At 38.1% G+C, this 14,983-nt stretch overlaps 2 protein-coding genes across 2 annotated transcripts; both read left to right on the top strand.

Moving 5' to 3' along the window:
* Window positions 1-631: 631 nt before the first annotated feature.
* Window positions 632-3,627, top strand: SFTPA (Pulmonary surfactant-associated protein A). Its single transcript, XM_009468158.2, has 4 exons — window positions 632-802; window positions 1,326-1,391; window positions 2,247-2,324; window positions 3,064-3,627. Exons 1-4 carry the CDS (start codon window positions 667-669, stop codon window positions 3,438-3,440), a joined length of 657 nt encoding a protein of 218 aa, XP_009466433.1. The 5' UTR covers window positions 632-666; the 3' UTR covers window positions 3,441-3,627.
* A 140-nt stretch (window positions 3,628-3,767) lies between these two features.
* On the top strand, window positions 3,768-14,767 carry LOC104015405 (pulmonary surfactant-associated protein A). The gene is made up of 8 exons (XM_009468147.2): window positions 3,768-6,494; window positions 7,551-7,633; window positions 9,265-9,389; window positions 9,597-9,681; window positions 10,626-10,715; window positions 12,220-12,880; window positions 13,519-13,596; window positions 14,349-14,767. Exons 6-8 carry the CDS (start codon window positions 12,733-12,735, stop codon window positions 14,723-14,725), a joined length of 603 nt encoding a protein of 200 aa, XP_009466422.1. The 5' UTR covers window positions 3,768-6,494; window positions 7,551-7,633; window positions 9,265-9,389; window positions 9,597-9,681; window positions 10,626-10,715; window positions 12,220-12,732; the 3' UTR covers window positions 14,726-14,767.
* The last annotated feature ends 216 nt before the right edge of the window (window positions 14,768-14,983 follow it).

Here is a 14,983-nt window from a genome sequence, read left to right as displayed (position 1 = left end):
AACCACCAAAAATGCATTTTCTACAAGACTAACTCTGACATTTTCAAGCTTGTGGAATTTTCTTCAAAACAAGATAGGTATGTCAATTGAGCTATAAAATTTTGTCCATGTGTAAAACACTATCAGTCTGCTTATTTCAAATAAATGTGCTTAAATAGTACTGTGCTTAAAGAGATTGCTAACTAGCTCCAAACCATCACAACAACCGCTGTTAACAGATTGTGCCTTTCAGGTTGTTAGCACATGCATCTATGTTTCCTTGAGTGATTACAGCCCTTACAGACAACTAATGGCTTAAATGTGATCAGTTACATCTGAGCCCATCATTTCTCAAGGATTAATCCAACGAATAGTCAATGATAGCAAAAAGGATGATTTGTCTTCACTACTCCCAAAAGTGTAGCTGTCATTCTGTAATGAGCATACCAGTCTGTATGAGTCTAGAAACAGTTTTGTGTATAAACTATGCAACGGCAGCAAAATAAATCTGGGAAATCTCTTATACCTAAACTATAGACTTTATTTAAACAAGGAAAGAATGTAAATTTTAAGAAGGGATGAAGGGGGAGGGGGGAAATGTTCAATTATATAAGCCAATGCCTACAATTTCTTACAGAATCATTGCCTGACAAATATGTGGGTTTCTTACAGCTGGCCTGAGCAATCATGTTGTCTTACTTGTCCTATATGCTCACAGCAGTAGCCGCTTTGCTAGTGACTTGCCATGCACTGTGTAAATGTCCAGGAATTCCTGGGCTTCCTGGTATCCCTGGAAGTCTGAAAGGACAGCCACGTGTACCAGGTAAGTAAACTTCCCTTTTTTGCAACAAAACCTTGTCATGAAGGCTGCATGACTAAAAACAGTTAACACAGAAGGACATATGCCCTCGAGGAAGCAGCTGCGTTAAGCAGAGGAGAGAAAACTGAATGGAGGAAAGGGTCAGTTTAATTTTTTTTTTTTTTCCTAAAAGATAGGCCTCCTCCCTCTTCTGGGAGAAGAGGGGAAATGAACAGGTTATCAATACTTAAACATATAAATATATATATATCTATCTTTGTAGTGCTTTTCCATTGACTTTCCAAAAGGAATTGCTTCTTCCACAGCAGAAGCTTTTTCTTTTTTTTTTTTTAAGTATGAATAAGATGTTATTCCAGCATTTACAAGTGTAAATTTACAAGTTAAAGGCTTCTGGCATGTTTCTCTAGTATTCAAAGATGGTATATGCAGAAGTAGTCTGGTAAGGAACACACTTTGCATTGTATAATTTTCTTTCTATGTAGAAATGCTCATCAATTGGAAAGAAAATTATATTTCTCTTTTACAGGTCTCCTAGGACCCTCTGGAAGCCTTATGGGGCTTCCTGGAAGATATCGTCTTCCTTGGCTGGAAGGTGAGAAAGGAAAAAAAGGGGATATTGGACCACCACGTGAAAAAGGCTGATGTCCATGTAATGTTCTGTCAGTTAAATAGACTCTCTTTATTGGGTCAAATATGTTGGTTTTTACAGACTGTGAAGTGCAGTAAGAGTTGAAACACTGCAACTCAGAGAGAGATGCAGCAATATTTTGCACTTCTGCATTGCCATTTGTTTTAGTTGCGACTAATGGGAACACGATCGTGGGAGCACACTAGTAACTTTATTCTACATGTAGGACCTTTGTTACCCATGGAAATTTGTATGAAAAAAGTATCTACCCTTACAGTGAGTTCCCACCTTTAGCAAGCAGTGCTCAATGGACTGTATTTAACACCGTCTATGCAGAAACCCTCCTATACCCGTGTTTATGGTTTCCGTGAAAACAAGATCCCACTGTAAAAACACATAGCATCCACCCAAGAGATTAAAAAGAAAATGGTATGGTGCCATAGGAACTGTTCCCTCCCCAAAATCTCCCTTGTGCCTGTTCACTAAGGATTATTAGAATGAAACAAATTCTTTGGCAAAACCACTTTCACAGACATGACAAACATAAGGCTTCAACCCAGAAAAAAATCATTCTCTTCTGTGCAGAAGGGAATTATTAGCATTTCAGAGGGTTGGAGGGTTTTGTTTGTTTGCTTTAATATAGGTTAACAACAGTGTGAAAAAATACTGGGAAAACATTTATTTTATGCCAGATGATGTTAAATAAATACATTGTGTGCTAGTTAGTTTTGGAAAATGATTAGTTTTATCCAAGGAATTGTCCCTATCAGCAGAGCCTAGTTTTGCTTGATTGTATAACTTCTATTTTTATCTGTGTAGGTCTACCTGATTCTTTGGACACTGAACTCCGCAATGTTTTAGTAAATTTGAAACACCGACTTTCCAGACTTGAAGGCGGTAATTTTTCCCATTTTTTACTTTTTCAGCTCACAATCAATTTTAAGCGCAGCAGGCAAAATTAATTATAGAATCATGATGTAGAGCAAAGAAGTCACACTTGAAAATGGTACTACATCCCAAACCTTCCTTTTCTTATCCAAAGCAAGGGAGATCAGGACTCGTTTTCCCTGGAGAAGCAGATTTCTCTCAGGAACGCTAATGCACATTTATTCAAATTCAATTTATTAAAAAAAAATATTCCAACTGATGTTGCACTTTCCATATGGATTCATGGGAACTCCTCAGCCTTGTACGGCATTGCTAGCATTTTTGTCTATCAGCAACCAGATTGTTAATGGTGGTAAATTGTTTTCTGCTGAGAAGGAATTCACAAAAATTATTTCTCTGTTTCACTTGCTCAAATTTGAAGCAAGTGGATCCTCTTTAGAGAGGACACACAATATAATAGGGCTGATGGTGTACGTAGCAAATGTTAATGGGGCATCCTTGTCTTGGAGAAGACAATGACAGATGGTCACAAGCCGCATAACAATATACTTAGTGAACAACTAGTGAACTGGTAAAATTTTGAAGATCTTTATTTCTCTTCATCCTTTACTCTCATTCTTGCCCCTGTTCCCTCCTCTTACCACTTCTAATTTTCTCTTCATCTCTTGATTTCTCTTTCTTTGCTTTCTTATCAATATGACATAGGAAATGAAAAAAGCTAACTAGGTTTTTTCTTTTCATGTTTCAGTGCTTGCTTTGAATGGGAAAATAAGAGAAGTAGGAGAGAAAATATTTGCCAGCAATGGGAAGGAAGTTGATTTTGCATCTGCATTAGAATCCTGTGAAGAGGCTGGAGGAACTCTTGCAGCTCCCATGAATGAGGAGGAGAATAAAGCTATTTTGGATATTGTGAAACAGTATAACCGATATGCTTACTTGGGCATTAAAGAGGGTGAGATTTCAGGTCAATTTAAGTATATAAATGGCATGCCTCTGAATTATACCAAGTGGCACCAATATGAGCCTAATGGCAAAGGGACAGAAAATTGTGTAGAGATGTACACTGACGGGAGCTGGAATGACAAAAAATGCAACTTGTATCGCCTCACAATCTGTGAATTTTAAAGAATGGCCTTTCAGCCACCTAAGAGTACGGATACAATGAAGTATCCTATGTCTCACATTTATGCAATTTGTGTGATTATTCTATGTCAGAAAAATCTAAAATTAATCATATTTAGTATTTTTTATCCTTAAGAAAATGCCAAATTGTAGTAGGTGATTAACTTTAATTAAAGTGTGTGTAATCTGATGTGTTTATCTCTTTTAAAGGGTTGAGAATAGCTCAGAATTCATTATTCATGGCAGACTGTCTCTGTGCACTGTACCTTTGTGAAGATTACAGAAAAATTCCAAGGTTTGACTTCGGATATGGGAAAAGTCTGAAGTTAAAATTGCCCATGGCTTCATAGTGGAAGCATTTCCAACTATTTAATAGTTTCTGCCTGAAAAGATGCACAGAGATTGGCTTCACTGGAACAATTATGGTGTCAGGTTTTGTACATGTCTTCGAATTATAGGGCTCATTGTGTCATATTGAAGCATGCACTGATTCATTCAGCATCCATATTTAACTTGTGTTTTATAAAAATATTAACAGCACCAGTTACAACTAGTTTTCTTCATTTCAGAAGCTACTCTCTATAAAACCCTAAGATAAAGATTGCATTAGATCCATGTAGACATAGTAATATGCATATAAAATACTAAACATTGCATTTTATTGCTAAAACATCACATTCCCTCATACAACTATAACCATTGCAGTGTTAGAAGGCCACCTGTCTTCTCCCAAACCACTGAACAACTGCATACTATTTTGGGGGAGCAGGTAAGATTGGAATTTCAATCAGTTCAAACACAATCTATTTCTCTGCTGATGTCACACCAAGAAACCACGGAGTCAGACCCTGACTCAAATCTGCTAGAATCAAGAAGCATCTTTTCACAAAGTGTTTTCACCACTACTCAGTTTGGGTAGCTGGTGAGCAGTGGGAGCTCAGTAAAGCACCTCAAGTAGCAAATTCTCACACACTTACCTTGCAGTGAGGAAGTCCTGGGCTCATGCATTATCATTTTCACACCACCTGAGGGGAAAAAAAAGGAAGGACTGGAGTTAAAATACATGCATAAACACTTTTACTTCATCATCTCCTCCTCCCCTACGTTTGGCTCTGTACAGGGAACCCTTAGGAAACCTGGACTTTGACTCTGGGTGCTGTTGTCCCTTGTCCGGAAGCATGCATGGAGGAAGAGATGGGATCTATTCACATGGTCATTTCAAGCCCTGTCAAGTAGGAAAGCTTTAGTGTCTTCAGATGCAGGAGATAAGGGGATACTTTTGGCAGCAGAAGATTCATGTCCAGCATTGCATACAGCACTCCAGCTGACCTGAGAGTGGGCAGGGACTTTGAAACGGGAAAAGTACACCCAGTGCTGTGTTGGATAGATTTCAAAGCATGAACCTGCTTTACAAAATAGCTTCATTTGAGACCTATGACCATGATACCATTTTGGCCAAAAATTTCAAATGAGAAGGGAATAGGATCATGCCATGATGATAATTGACTCTCAGGTTACTCTGACAAAAGATAAGGCTGAAATAATACCTTTTAATTTTCCTAGGCTTAGCTCTGACCAGCTGCACTAAATCTGCTAGAAAGAGTTGAGGTTTACATAAAGCTACTGCTATCTCTTGCATTTTAATTATTAGTATTTTAATGAGTAATCCTTGTTAGCAATTTTTGAGTCTTTCAACTGTACAGTTTCTTTGTTAGAGCAAGATGATTACTTGGCATAAGAACGCATCATGTTGGAGAAAGAGACAAAAAACCCACCCCCACTCTAATCATACTAACATGATCTTTTCTTACCTGAACCAAATTCTTGGCATAAGAATGCATCATGTTGGAGAAAGAGACAAAAAAACCCCACTCTAATCATACTAACATGATCTTTTCTTACCTGAACCAAATTCACATATTCATTTACATAGATCCCCAACTAAGTTTGGAGTATGCTATTCCATTAGTTAATCAAAGATTTATTTCCACCACATTTGTGCTTACAAGATGACTACACAAATCACTTGTTAAAATCCTTAATGTGTAACATCTTACAAATGGCTTAACACAATATATCACCTGTCTCTAAACAGATTTAGCCTTTAAGACTTGGGTGCTTTTTATCTAGTTAAGAAAAATATGATTATTTTTTCAGTCAACAGCTAATTTTTATTAGAGCAATAAGCAAAGCATCTAGGCTACATCTCAGAGTCCAATTTGTTTCTGCTTAAGCCATTACTATTAGAAAAAACAAAAAACAAAAACAACAGATCAAACTGATCAAACGGATCATGATTTAGGATGAGAGGAAACGGCCTCAAGTTGCACCAGGGGAGGTTTAGATTGGATATTAGGAAAAACTTCTTCACCGAAAGTGTAGTCAGGCACTGGAACAGGCTGCCCAGGGAAGTGGTTGAGTCTCCATCCCTGGAGGTATTTAAAAGACGGGTAGATGTGGTGCTCGAGGACATAGTTTACTGGTGGACTTGGCAGTGATAAGTTAACGGTTGGACTCGATCTTAAGGGTCTTTTCTAACCTTAACAATTCTATGATTCTATGAAACACACATGCTGCTTAAAAATAAAAACTCCTCAGATCCAGTCAAAGAACTGCTAGGCAGCACTTTCTCCTCTATGGTTCACACTCAGATCTGTAACGTTTCAGGTAATTGAACTAAACTCCTCAGTTATTTTCATAAAATAACTCCATACAACACCATACTCGGCTCTTCTTTTGCTATGCTCTAGCCTTCCCCTTATACCATGCTGAAGCAGCCCTCCTTGTTCTGTGTCCCAAGTCTGGACTATGCCTCTTATATAAAAGTGAAGATATCATGGGGATGTCTGCCAGTTTCCTGCCTTTATAAAAAAACCCTGTGTCTACATTCTTTTGCAGGGACTTTAATCTCCTAACTTTGATGAACTTCAGCAAAAAAAGTCCAGTGTCAACCATCATATGTAGAAGAAAAAATTCCCTAATAAAAGCAATATTCTATGCTTGGAATGCATTTGTATTTCATGGGATTCATATGTTATAATTAAAATCCTGGTGAAGGTACATACTCAGTAGAATATTACTTGATTAATCTTTGCAGTTCCACAGAGGAACAGAAAAGTATCCAGAAATTGTTATTTTGTTCTTTTAGATGGCTTTTGTGTGTGTGTGTATAACCCTATCAATTTAAACCCTCAAATGCTGTTTAAAACACTTATAAGCATTTCAGTCTATTTTTTGTGAAAGATTCAAATTCTGCATTTATGTATTAATGGAATTTTTTTTAAATGGACAGAGAGGTCAGGCACAAGAAGAAACAGAATAAATTGTTTCTCTGTTCTGTTGTTACAGGATAAATAATTTTGATAAAATCTTTCCTTACAAATGCAATGAGCAAAAACAATTCCTGGTGCATAATGACCAGACCAGGTAAAATCCACATTAGTCTTTTTTTTTCTTAATTTATAACACTTTGCTACAGAAAAGCAATCTAAAGGTAAGATCTTTAATTCAGAAAACAACTAATTCACTTCTCAAGTGCTATAAAAGCAGATTTTGAGAATTAAGATCCTAGTACAAGTTAAAAGGTCACAAAAATTCGGTCTCTTCTGAAGCAAATGGATTGCATATCACATAACAGAAATCTAACACAATTGTTATTACAGTATATTTAACAGTGAGAGTTTTGTCTGGCCATAAAAATGATGGATATTGATTTCAGAGAGAATTCTCTCTGGTCTAGAGTGATATCCTCTTTTGTAACTGTATAATTTAATTAGGTGTTTTGGCTTAGAAGTACTATTAGCAATTTTGAACACTCAAAAACCTCTCCCCCCCATCAATCCCTACCACATGTAAAGAAATTGACCTTACAGAAAATAAGCCTTTTTTGAGTGACTTCCTGATTTTTGTAGAAAATTGATTAAGACCACCCAAACCCTATGGTTCTTGGGAAAACTGAGTTCAGATTCAACCTTATGTGAACATAGTAACTGGGAGGATGTGACATAGACATCTTGTATAAATTGTGACCAGTGCCTCCTTTATTTATTTATTTTTAATTTTGAAGCCAAATTTAAAGAAGAATAATTATGTTATTTCTCTGTTCTTTTCCAGAGAAAAGAAGATATATGGTGGAAAAATACCAGTACTTGCTGCCGCAGTACCCTAGCAGTGATGCATTACAAAGTAGGGTAAAGGTAAATCATACGTTTTACATTTATTTGCAGCTTTTCTTTAGAAGAATGGTAAGTGCAAATAGGAGAATAAATATTTGCCACCAGGAAATTTGTTAGCTGGTTTTGAAACTCCACTGAAAAGTGGTAGAAAAACTAATGGCCCTATTACAACTTTTATGAACCAGAGGAAAACAATGTTCTTGAGAGTATTGTGTAATGATATAACAGGCATGTTTGTCTGGACCTCAAAGCATATCAGATTGCAAGTGATTTTCATTATCTGAAGTTGAAATGTACTCTTATAAAGTCATATTAACCTACAGTTATACAAACATACCTGGGTTTAAAGCACAATCGATACAGAATGCTTGGAAATTGAAGTAGCACCTTTAAAAATGATAAGGGGACTTGGATTTGAGTTGAAGTCCCTGTTGGGAAACCAGGGTTTGGCAGAATTTGGCTCAAGGGTGATAAGCCAGGTGTGATGCCATGTGAAAACCGGAATGAAACTTTCACCCATCTCTGCCCTTGTGGCTCAGGAGCCAAAAGGAACTGTACAGCAAGGGTACCTTAACCCTTGAGGAGGCCAAGTGGTGTGGTTGACGCACCTGAGGGACAGCATGCCATCCAGAGGAACACAGACAAGCTCAAGAAGCAAGATAAATGAACCTCATGAGGTTCAACAAGGACAAGCGCAGGATCCTGCACCTGGTTCGGGGCAACCCCCAGTATCAATACAGGCTGGGGGATGAAGAGATTGAGGGGAGCCCTGAGGAGAAGGACTTGGGGGTACTGGTGGATGAAAAGCTGGACATGAGCCAGCAATGTGTGCCAGCAGCCCAGAAAGCCAACTGTATCCTGGGCTGCATCAAAAGAAGTTTGTCCGAGGGAGGTGATTCTGCCCCTGTACTCCGCACTGGTGTGACCCCCACCTGCATCCAGCTCTGGAGCCCTCAGTGCAGGAAGGATGCGGACCTGTTGGAACAGATCCAGAGGAGGGCTACAGAAATCATCAGAGGGATAGAACACCTCTCACATGAGGAAAGGCTGAGAGAGTTGGGGTTGTTCAGCCTCAAGAAGAGAAGCCTCTGGGGAGACCTTATTGCAGCCTTTCAGTACTTAAAGGGGGCTTATAAGAGACATGGGGACAGACTTTTTAGCAGGGCCTGTTGCAATAGGACACGGGGTTTTAAACTAAAAGAGGGTAGACTGAGATGAGGTATAAGGAAGACACTTTTTACAATGAGGGTGGTGAAACACTGGCACAGATTGCCCAGAGAGGTGGCAGATGCCCCATCCCTGGAAACATTCAAGGTCAGGGCCCTGAGCAACCTGATCTAGTTGAAGATGTCCCTGCTCATTGCAGGGGAGGCTGGACTAGATGACCTTTAAAGGCCCCTTCCAACCCAAAGTTTTCTATGATTCTATAATTATGATAAAGACTGTAGTGAACGATTTAACTTTCTTCTGCAGATAATGGAGGACAACTGCAGAATATACAGAAAAATAGTTTCATCTGGTTCATGAGGTTTTTTCTCTCCCCCATTAGAATGCTATGCTGCTATTAAGAACTATTGAAGAGATGAGATACTGTCTTGCTTTTTACTTGTTATAAACACAAAAACCTCTTCATTTCTTTCTGTGTTTTTTAGCTGAGCTGCACCAAGTGATGTATCAGAGACATCTAGTGACCTCCATTTGGATGCTTCACACATAACTTAAGTCAGTGGAGCAAGATGGCAGTAGCATTTATGAGCACTGATCACGCTGTCTACAGGTAAAATTAATTAAGACTTTCTGCTGTAAAATGCTGCTCATAACTTCAAAGAAAAAAAAGTCATGTTGAAGAAGTTTGCGATCCCAGGTGTCCATACCTTGCTGAATTCTTTTCTTCCTGTTTATAAAGCACAGCAAAAATAGTCTCAGATCTTCTCTGAGGAGACACTAGGACCCACATGTTCTGTGCTTTTCCTGATATTCCCAGGTATAAGGGAGCTGTTGGGGACAGCCTGACAATGATTTGGAAGAGAAAAGGAAATGCAGAAAGCACAGGACAAGGTGATAGCAAGGTAAGATGGAAACAACAGCAGAACAGCACAAAATCAATGTAAACAGAAAATAAAAGTGGGGTTGGGGCCATTTAAGCACAAACTGAGAGAATAAGAAAAGAATTTTCAACGTTATCTGAGGTGTGACTAGCACTATGAAGGAAAAAAACCCCCAACTTTCAGGAGGTTAAGTATACAAAGGAAAGGCTAACAAACAGGCTCATGGAAGGAACACACACCCGCTTTCATAAACTGAAATTCAACTCTAGTGTCTATTTCTTGAAGCAGCTAAGCAAGCAGTGTTGACCAACTTTTGTCCTTAGCATGTTTCGCATTTACCTACCTACATTGTGCAACACTGAACCTACCCTCAGAATATCCTTCATTTGCTTCACTAGCACTGAAATCGTAAAACCTCTTAACGATAGATGTGGAAACACAGAAGAAAAGTTGCCTCAATACTCAAAAATTGTTTGCCCTTTATCAGATCTGTATCCTTGAATCGTGCCGAGCTTCTCTGATATGCAGCTCAAAGCAAGATCAGAAAATAGTTTACACGTTATGATAGTTATATAGAATTAGGCAATCATAAATAGAAAAATAATAGAATAATATTAGAAACATATTTATATGTGAATAAATAATAATATTACAAATAAAAATAATATAAATATAATAAAAATAATATATATTAGGCAATCATAAACAAGCATAGTAGAAATGTAAGTATTTTTAAATATCTATTTTATCTTGCTCCATCTTATCAACATGCTGATGAAAATCAAGAAAAGAAAAGTTTAGAATTTATCAAATCTACATGTGGTGTTCTCAGGAGGAGCCTATCACACAAGAAAGCTTCTGTCTCCCTCCAGGTTTCCCAGGCCATCAGTCAGCATGTGAAACACACTAATGGAGGCCAAGCCTCATCCTCTTCTCATACTTGCCTAACCTGCGGTTTCTTCCAGATGCAGTTGAAGTGCTAAAGTTGTTCTCGCCACAGATGGAAAGGCCCAGGTTCTGCTGGTGACCTTTTCCAGGGCTCACGTGGACCCCAGGTAATGGCTCGTCTCATGTTCTCTAGGGTATTTTTTTCATAAAACAATTAGAAAATCTCAGCCAAAAGGATGTTAAAAAAGCATTAGGTCAAACACTCAAAAGCTAAGAAACTTGAAATTTAACAAGAAACTTTAAACAAAGGTTACTCATGCAAATTTAAAACAGCCCTCTTCTGTCAAGGTACATACAACCAGGTACTGCTTATTGATTTTTCACAGGACTGGTGACTTTTCCAGGGCACTCAAGCAATGCTGCAGGAATTAATCAGGCTTCTGTGGGCACAACACCAATAACAAAGGACTCTACATCAGTTGTTGAGGTTAAGTATGAAGGTACAGGTGCAGAGTGCCTGTGGAGGTGATCTAGGCTTGCTTAGAGCCAGTAGCATCTTAGACTACTACAGATATTGCTCGTGTTCCCCACCTAATCTCAAAGCACCTATTCTTCAACTGACTTGGCTGTTAGGCCTGCTGCAACATTGGGATGCTGGCCTGACACCACAAAGATGATGTGACTGCATCTATTTGCTTGAACTGGAGCACAGCCTGAAACTCCTTTCCTAAAAGTCTCCATTAGATAGAAACAACTCTCAGCTGAGAATAACTTAAAAGTGCATGGCAATGCCTTTCCATTTCAGCGATGCTCCACATCTTGAGGTCTCTGTACTCACAAGACTAGTTTATAGAGCAGCTTTCTCCTTCACTGAAAGGTTCTGTTGGATAAAATTGTACTACTTATAGTACTTTAAAACTGTTATTATTTATGATATATAAGCTTCCCCTGGAGTGTCCTGTAGGTTATCCAAGTATGTGCTTCTGTGGCTGTTACCTCTCCATATGCTGCAGATGTACAATTGTCTTTCAGCTTTGCTACTACAATTATGTATTAATTTCAAAACTTCAATAATTATCACTGATAAGTCCTCAGTCTGTAATGAAAATGATGGTGGTGCTCCTGGTGCATATTATATTTCAGGTGAACTCCTTGTTTTGGCTTATCTTTGGTGACATTTACAATTTAACATTTACACAGCGATTCTGTGGAAGCGTTAGGTATTTCAAATATGTATTGAGAAATTGCTTTGTTCTGCTCCAGGGTTGGATTTTTTGAAACGCATTAAAGTGTTTCTACAAATCAAGAAAGTGCCCTCAAATTTTTTCCTTATATTTTAAGTGTTTACCTCTTGAAGAAAACATCCCCCCTACCATTCAAGTTAAAGTTCATGAAATTTCTGTTCATATGCGAATTTATATCATATTACATGCTCTTTGTATTTCCTGCAGGTAACAAGATGAATCTCAAGTTACATGCCTTATAAATTAGACCATTTAAAGAGTCTTTCTTATTTCATATGGGAGCTGCCAGGTAAGTTGAACATCTTTAAACAGGTTTCCATTTAAATTATGTTCAATCCTCTTAAACTGTATCACAAACCTCTCATTTTAGAGTTGTTTTTTTTTTGTGTCTTAACATTTTTATTAAATGTGTCACCTACTTTTACAGCAGATATCACCTCAGGTGAAGACACTTTACAAGATGGACGCCATAATGGAAGAATAAGCATTAACAATTGTTTCACTCTAAACTTGATAAAGACAGTGTGTCCCAGTTTATCTTAACCTGGCTTTCTCTTACTAAAGCAGACATGTGTCTATTGCTCCCCTGTGAAATTAAGACTGAAACTATAGCTTTCAGCATGAGAAAAATGGCATATATCTGCTGTATAAAAAAAAGAAAGAACTTTGAAGGGGATGTTTTGGTTCTTTGCTCTGTAGCTTAACCTCTTAAATAGACTAACAGACCGAGTCTTTTGGAAAAAGATTTTAATTGTTTGAAATAACCTAACTTTGCAACTACATCAATGACATTCATGTCGCTAAGGGCAAAGTTTAAGGTACATAAAACTTCAAACCTAGACAGCAAAATTCTGAAACATTGCCTTTTTTTAAAAAAAAAAACAAACCACAGGACTCTACACTGGAGAGTAAAACAGTGTTTTACATTTGGCTTTAAATAATGCCGTCTCCACAGTTGTTCCACAAAGTCTTAGGAGCAGCATTTTTCCTGCTCCTGTGCCGTGCTCAAGGTAAACCAGCAGGAACTCCTCCACTGCCCGGTTTTGCGCACTTGCCTGAAGTTGGGATAGATGAAGGCTTTATACCAGGTACATGCAGTTACCATCTCCATTTTTATCTAGATGTACCGTTGTGTTCCATTGTTATGCTTTGTAAACTCAGTGCTATGCTGTATAATCTAATGTAGGTTCTACTTGATAGAAAACAAACAGATCTTTATTAATTCCTGGTATGAAGTAAGATGCTTAAATCTCTCCTACTTAATGATGCAACGGTTCAATTCACAGGGAAAAGGATATCATTTTCCATAAGAGGCATAAGGAACTTGTGGCTAGCTGTTAGGTTGGAGCTCCAAGCAAGTGCTTGAACAGCCTGAAGGATTCTGTCAGCAATCCCTAGACACAGTTAAAAATCAACTAAACCTCCTGCACAAGTGCCAGTGTTTTGCCCAGACTGGCTCAATCACAGTGAAGACTAAATTAGCTTGCTAATTTAAGTTTTCCATAAACATCACTGCTCTGCAGGTAGTTTCCAGGAATGTATTCCCTAGCCTTACAAAGATCGATGTATGAAAAGATCCCCTATTTAAAACACAGCAATAAACTAATACAGGTCAAACAAACATTTTAAAAGTTCATATTTATTTCACATGATTACCTCTGCTTTATTTTGAAAGTCAAGATTCAAACTGTAATGCAAAGTGCATAATAGCTGGTTTTGTTCATAGGTTTGCTGCCACAGGTTGATAATGAAATGGAAGACATTATCTGTCAATTAGAACATCGAATTTCCAGACTTGAAGGAGGTAATTTATCTGCCTTTCTGCTGTAGCTGGATTAGTGAGCATAAAGATGATGAGCAACAAAATGGCTTCTTAGGAAAAAAGCACTCATCTGTGGTTTTATTGCATTCCATTTATATTTTTGTTAGATAGGAGAGTGATAAATCTCAAATGGGGGGGGGGGGGGGAAATTAGTTTTCCATAACTGTTGAGAGACACCTAGGTAACAGCTCTGAAGTATTGGTGCAAGCAAGTCAGAAATTTCTCAGATTATACTCCCACCTATGCAGAAGTGCTCCATGGGCACCTCATGCTCCTAACAGACAAATAAACTGAACACTAAAACATATAAAACAATCACAACCAGATCACATCTAAGATCTTACTCAAGGACTGACATATACCTTGTATACTGCAAGCCATCACAGAGAGCTTGTACAGAGGCTCAAAGAAAATACTACTACACTTTTCCCAAATGTAGAATTCCTTATTTCCTTCCCTCCTTCTCCAGCCCCTTTTGTGCTTCTCCTATTTCTATTGTCCGTATATTAATGTGTTTCTTCCTTATTCCCCTCATCTTTTCAGATTTCTTCTGGCTTTTGGGGATTGCCTTTTTTCTTTTCTTTTTTTCATCTTTGATTTCAAGTGTTCCTCTCCTTTACCTTTTCCTGGGTTAAATCTAAAGTTATGGAGAAAAATAGTGGGAATTACAATTGGCAGCAAAGTGACCGCAAAACAATGCATAAAATTTTAACAGTTTTCACCTCATCTTGCAGTCCTCCACTTGGAAAAGAAGATAACAGCATCTGGAGGAAAAATATTTGCTACCAATGGGAAAAAAGCTGATTTCCACACTACATTGAGAAAATGCAAAGAAGTTGGAGGGTCTATTGCCGCTCCAAGGAACCCAGGTCAGAATGATGCCATTCTGTACTTTGTGAAAGATTTTAATTCCTACGCCTACCTGGGGATAAAGGAATCTCTAATTTCAAGTAAATTCCAGTTCCTGGATGGCACACAACTGAGCTATACTAACTGGCATTTAAATGAACCTTCTGGCAAAGGGGAAGAGGAATGTGTGGAGATGTACACTGATGGCACTTGGAATGACAAGAAGTGCAACCAGAATCACCTTATTGTCTGCCAGTTTTAGTGCTTCCCCTTGCTGCTGTCTGGCAGGCTATCTGGAACACGCTTTCACATCTCTTATCTCTTCATTTGTAGCTACTAAACCAGATAATGCAGCAGGAAAAATAAAAGTCACTCTTCCCCAGCCTGATTTGTCTTTTAAACAAATGCCAGACATAAAGAGGAAATTACTTATAATGAGAGCAGTGTCCATTTTATCTATTCTGTTATTCATTGCCCATCGAGTTTCTTGATAGGACTACCTGTGGGTTCCTACTGCTCT

This window comes from Nipponia nippon, unplaced genomic scaffold (assembly GCF_047370975.1).
Source record: "Nipponia nippon isolate SJK-2023a ecotype South Korea unplaced genomic scaffold, ASM4737097v1 scaffold_3, whole genome shotgun sequence".
Lineage (NCBI taxonomy): Eukaryota > Metazoa > Chordata > Aves > Pelecaniformes > Threskiornithidae > Nipponia > Nipponia nippon.
This window is presented reverse-complemented; position numbering and strand designations above follow the sequence as displayed.

What these genes read in the sequence shown, in the direction of transcription:
- SFTPA (XM_009468158.2), top strand. Translation starts at nt 667, where the DNA reads ATGTTGTCTTACTTGTCCTATATGCTCACAGCAGTAGCCGCTTTGCTA. An exon ending in AGGACAGCCACGTGTACCAG is followed by an intron (nt 803 to 1,325) that starts GTAAGTAAACTT and finishes TCTCTTTTACAG; the next exon opens with GTCTCCTAGGACCCTCTGGA. An exon ending in TCGTCTTCCTTGGCTGGAAG is followed by an intron (nt 1,392 to 2,246) that starts GTGAGAAAGGAA and finishes TTATCTGTGTAG; the next exon opens with GTCTACCTGATTCTTTGGAC.
- LOC104015405 (XM_009468147.2), top strand. Translation starts at nt 12,733, where the DNA reads ATGCCGTCTCCACAGTTGTTCCACAAAGTCTTAGGAGCAGCATTTTTC. An exon ending in AGATGAAGGCTTTATACCAG is followed by an intron (nt 12,881 to 13,518) that starts GTACATGCAGTT and finishes TTTTGTTCATAG; the next exon opens with GTTTGCTGCCACAGGTTGAT. An exon ending in AATTTCCAGACTTGAAGGAG is followed by an intron (nt 13,597 to 14,348) that starts GTAATTTATCTG and finishes CTCATCTTGCAG; the next exon opens with TCCTCCACTTGGAAAAGAAG.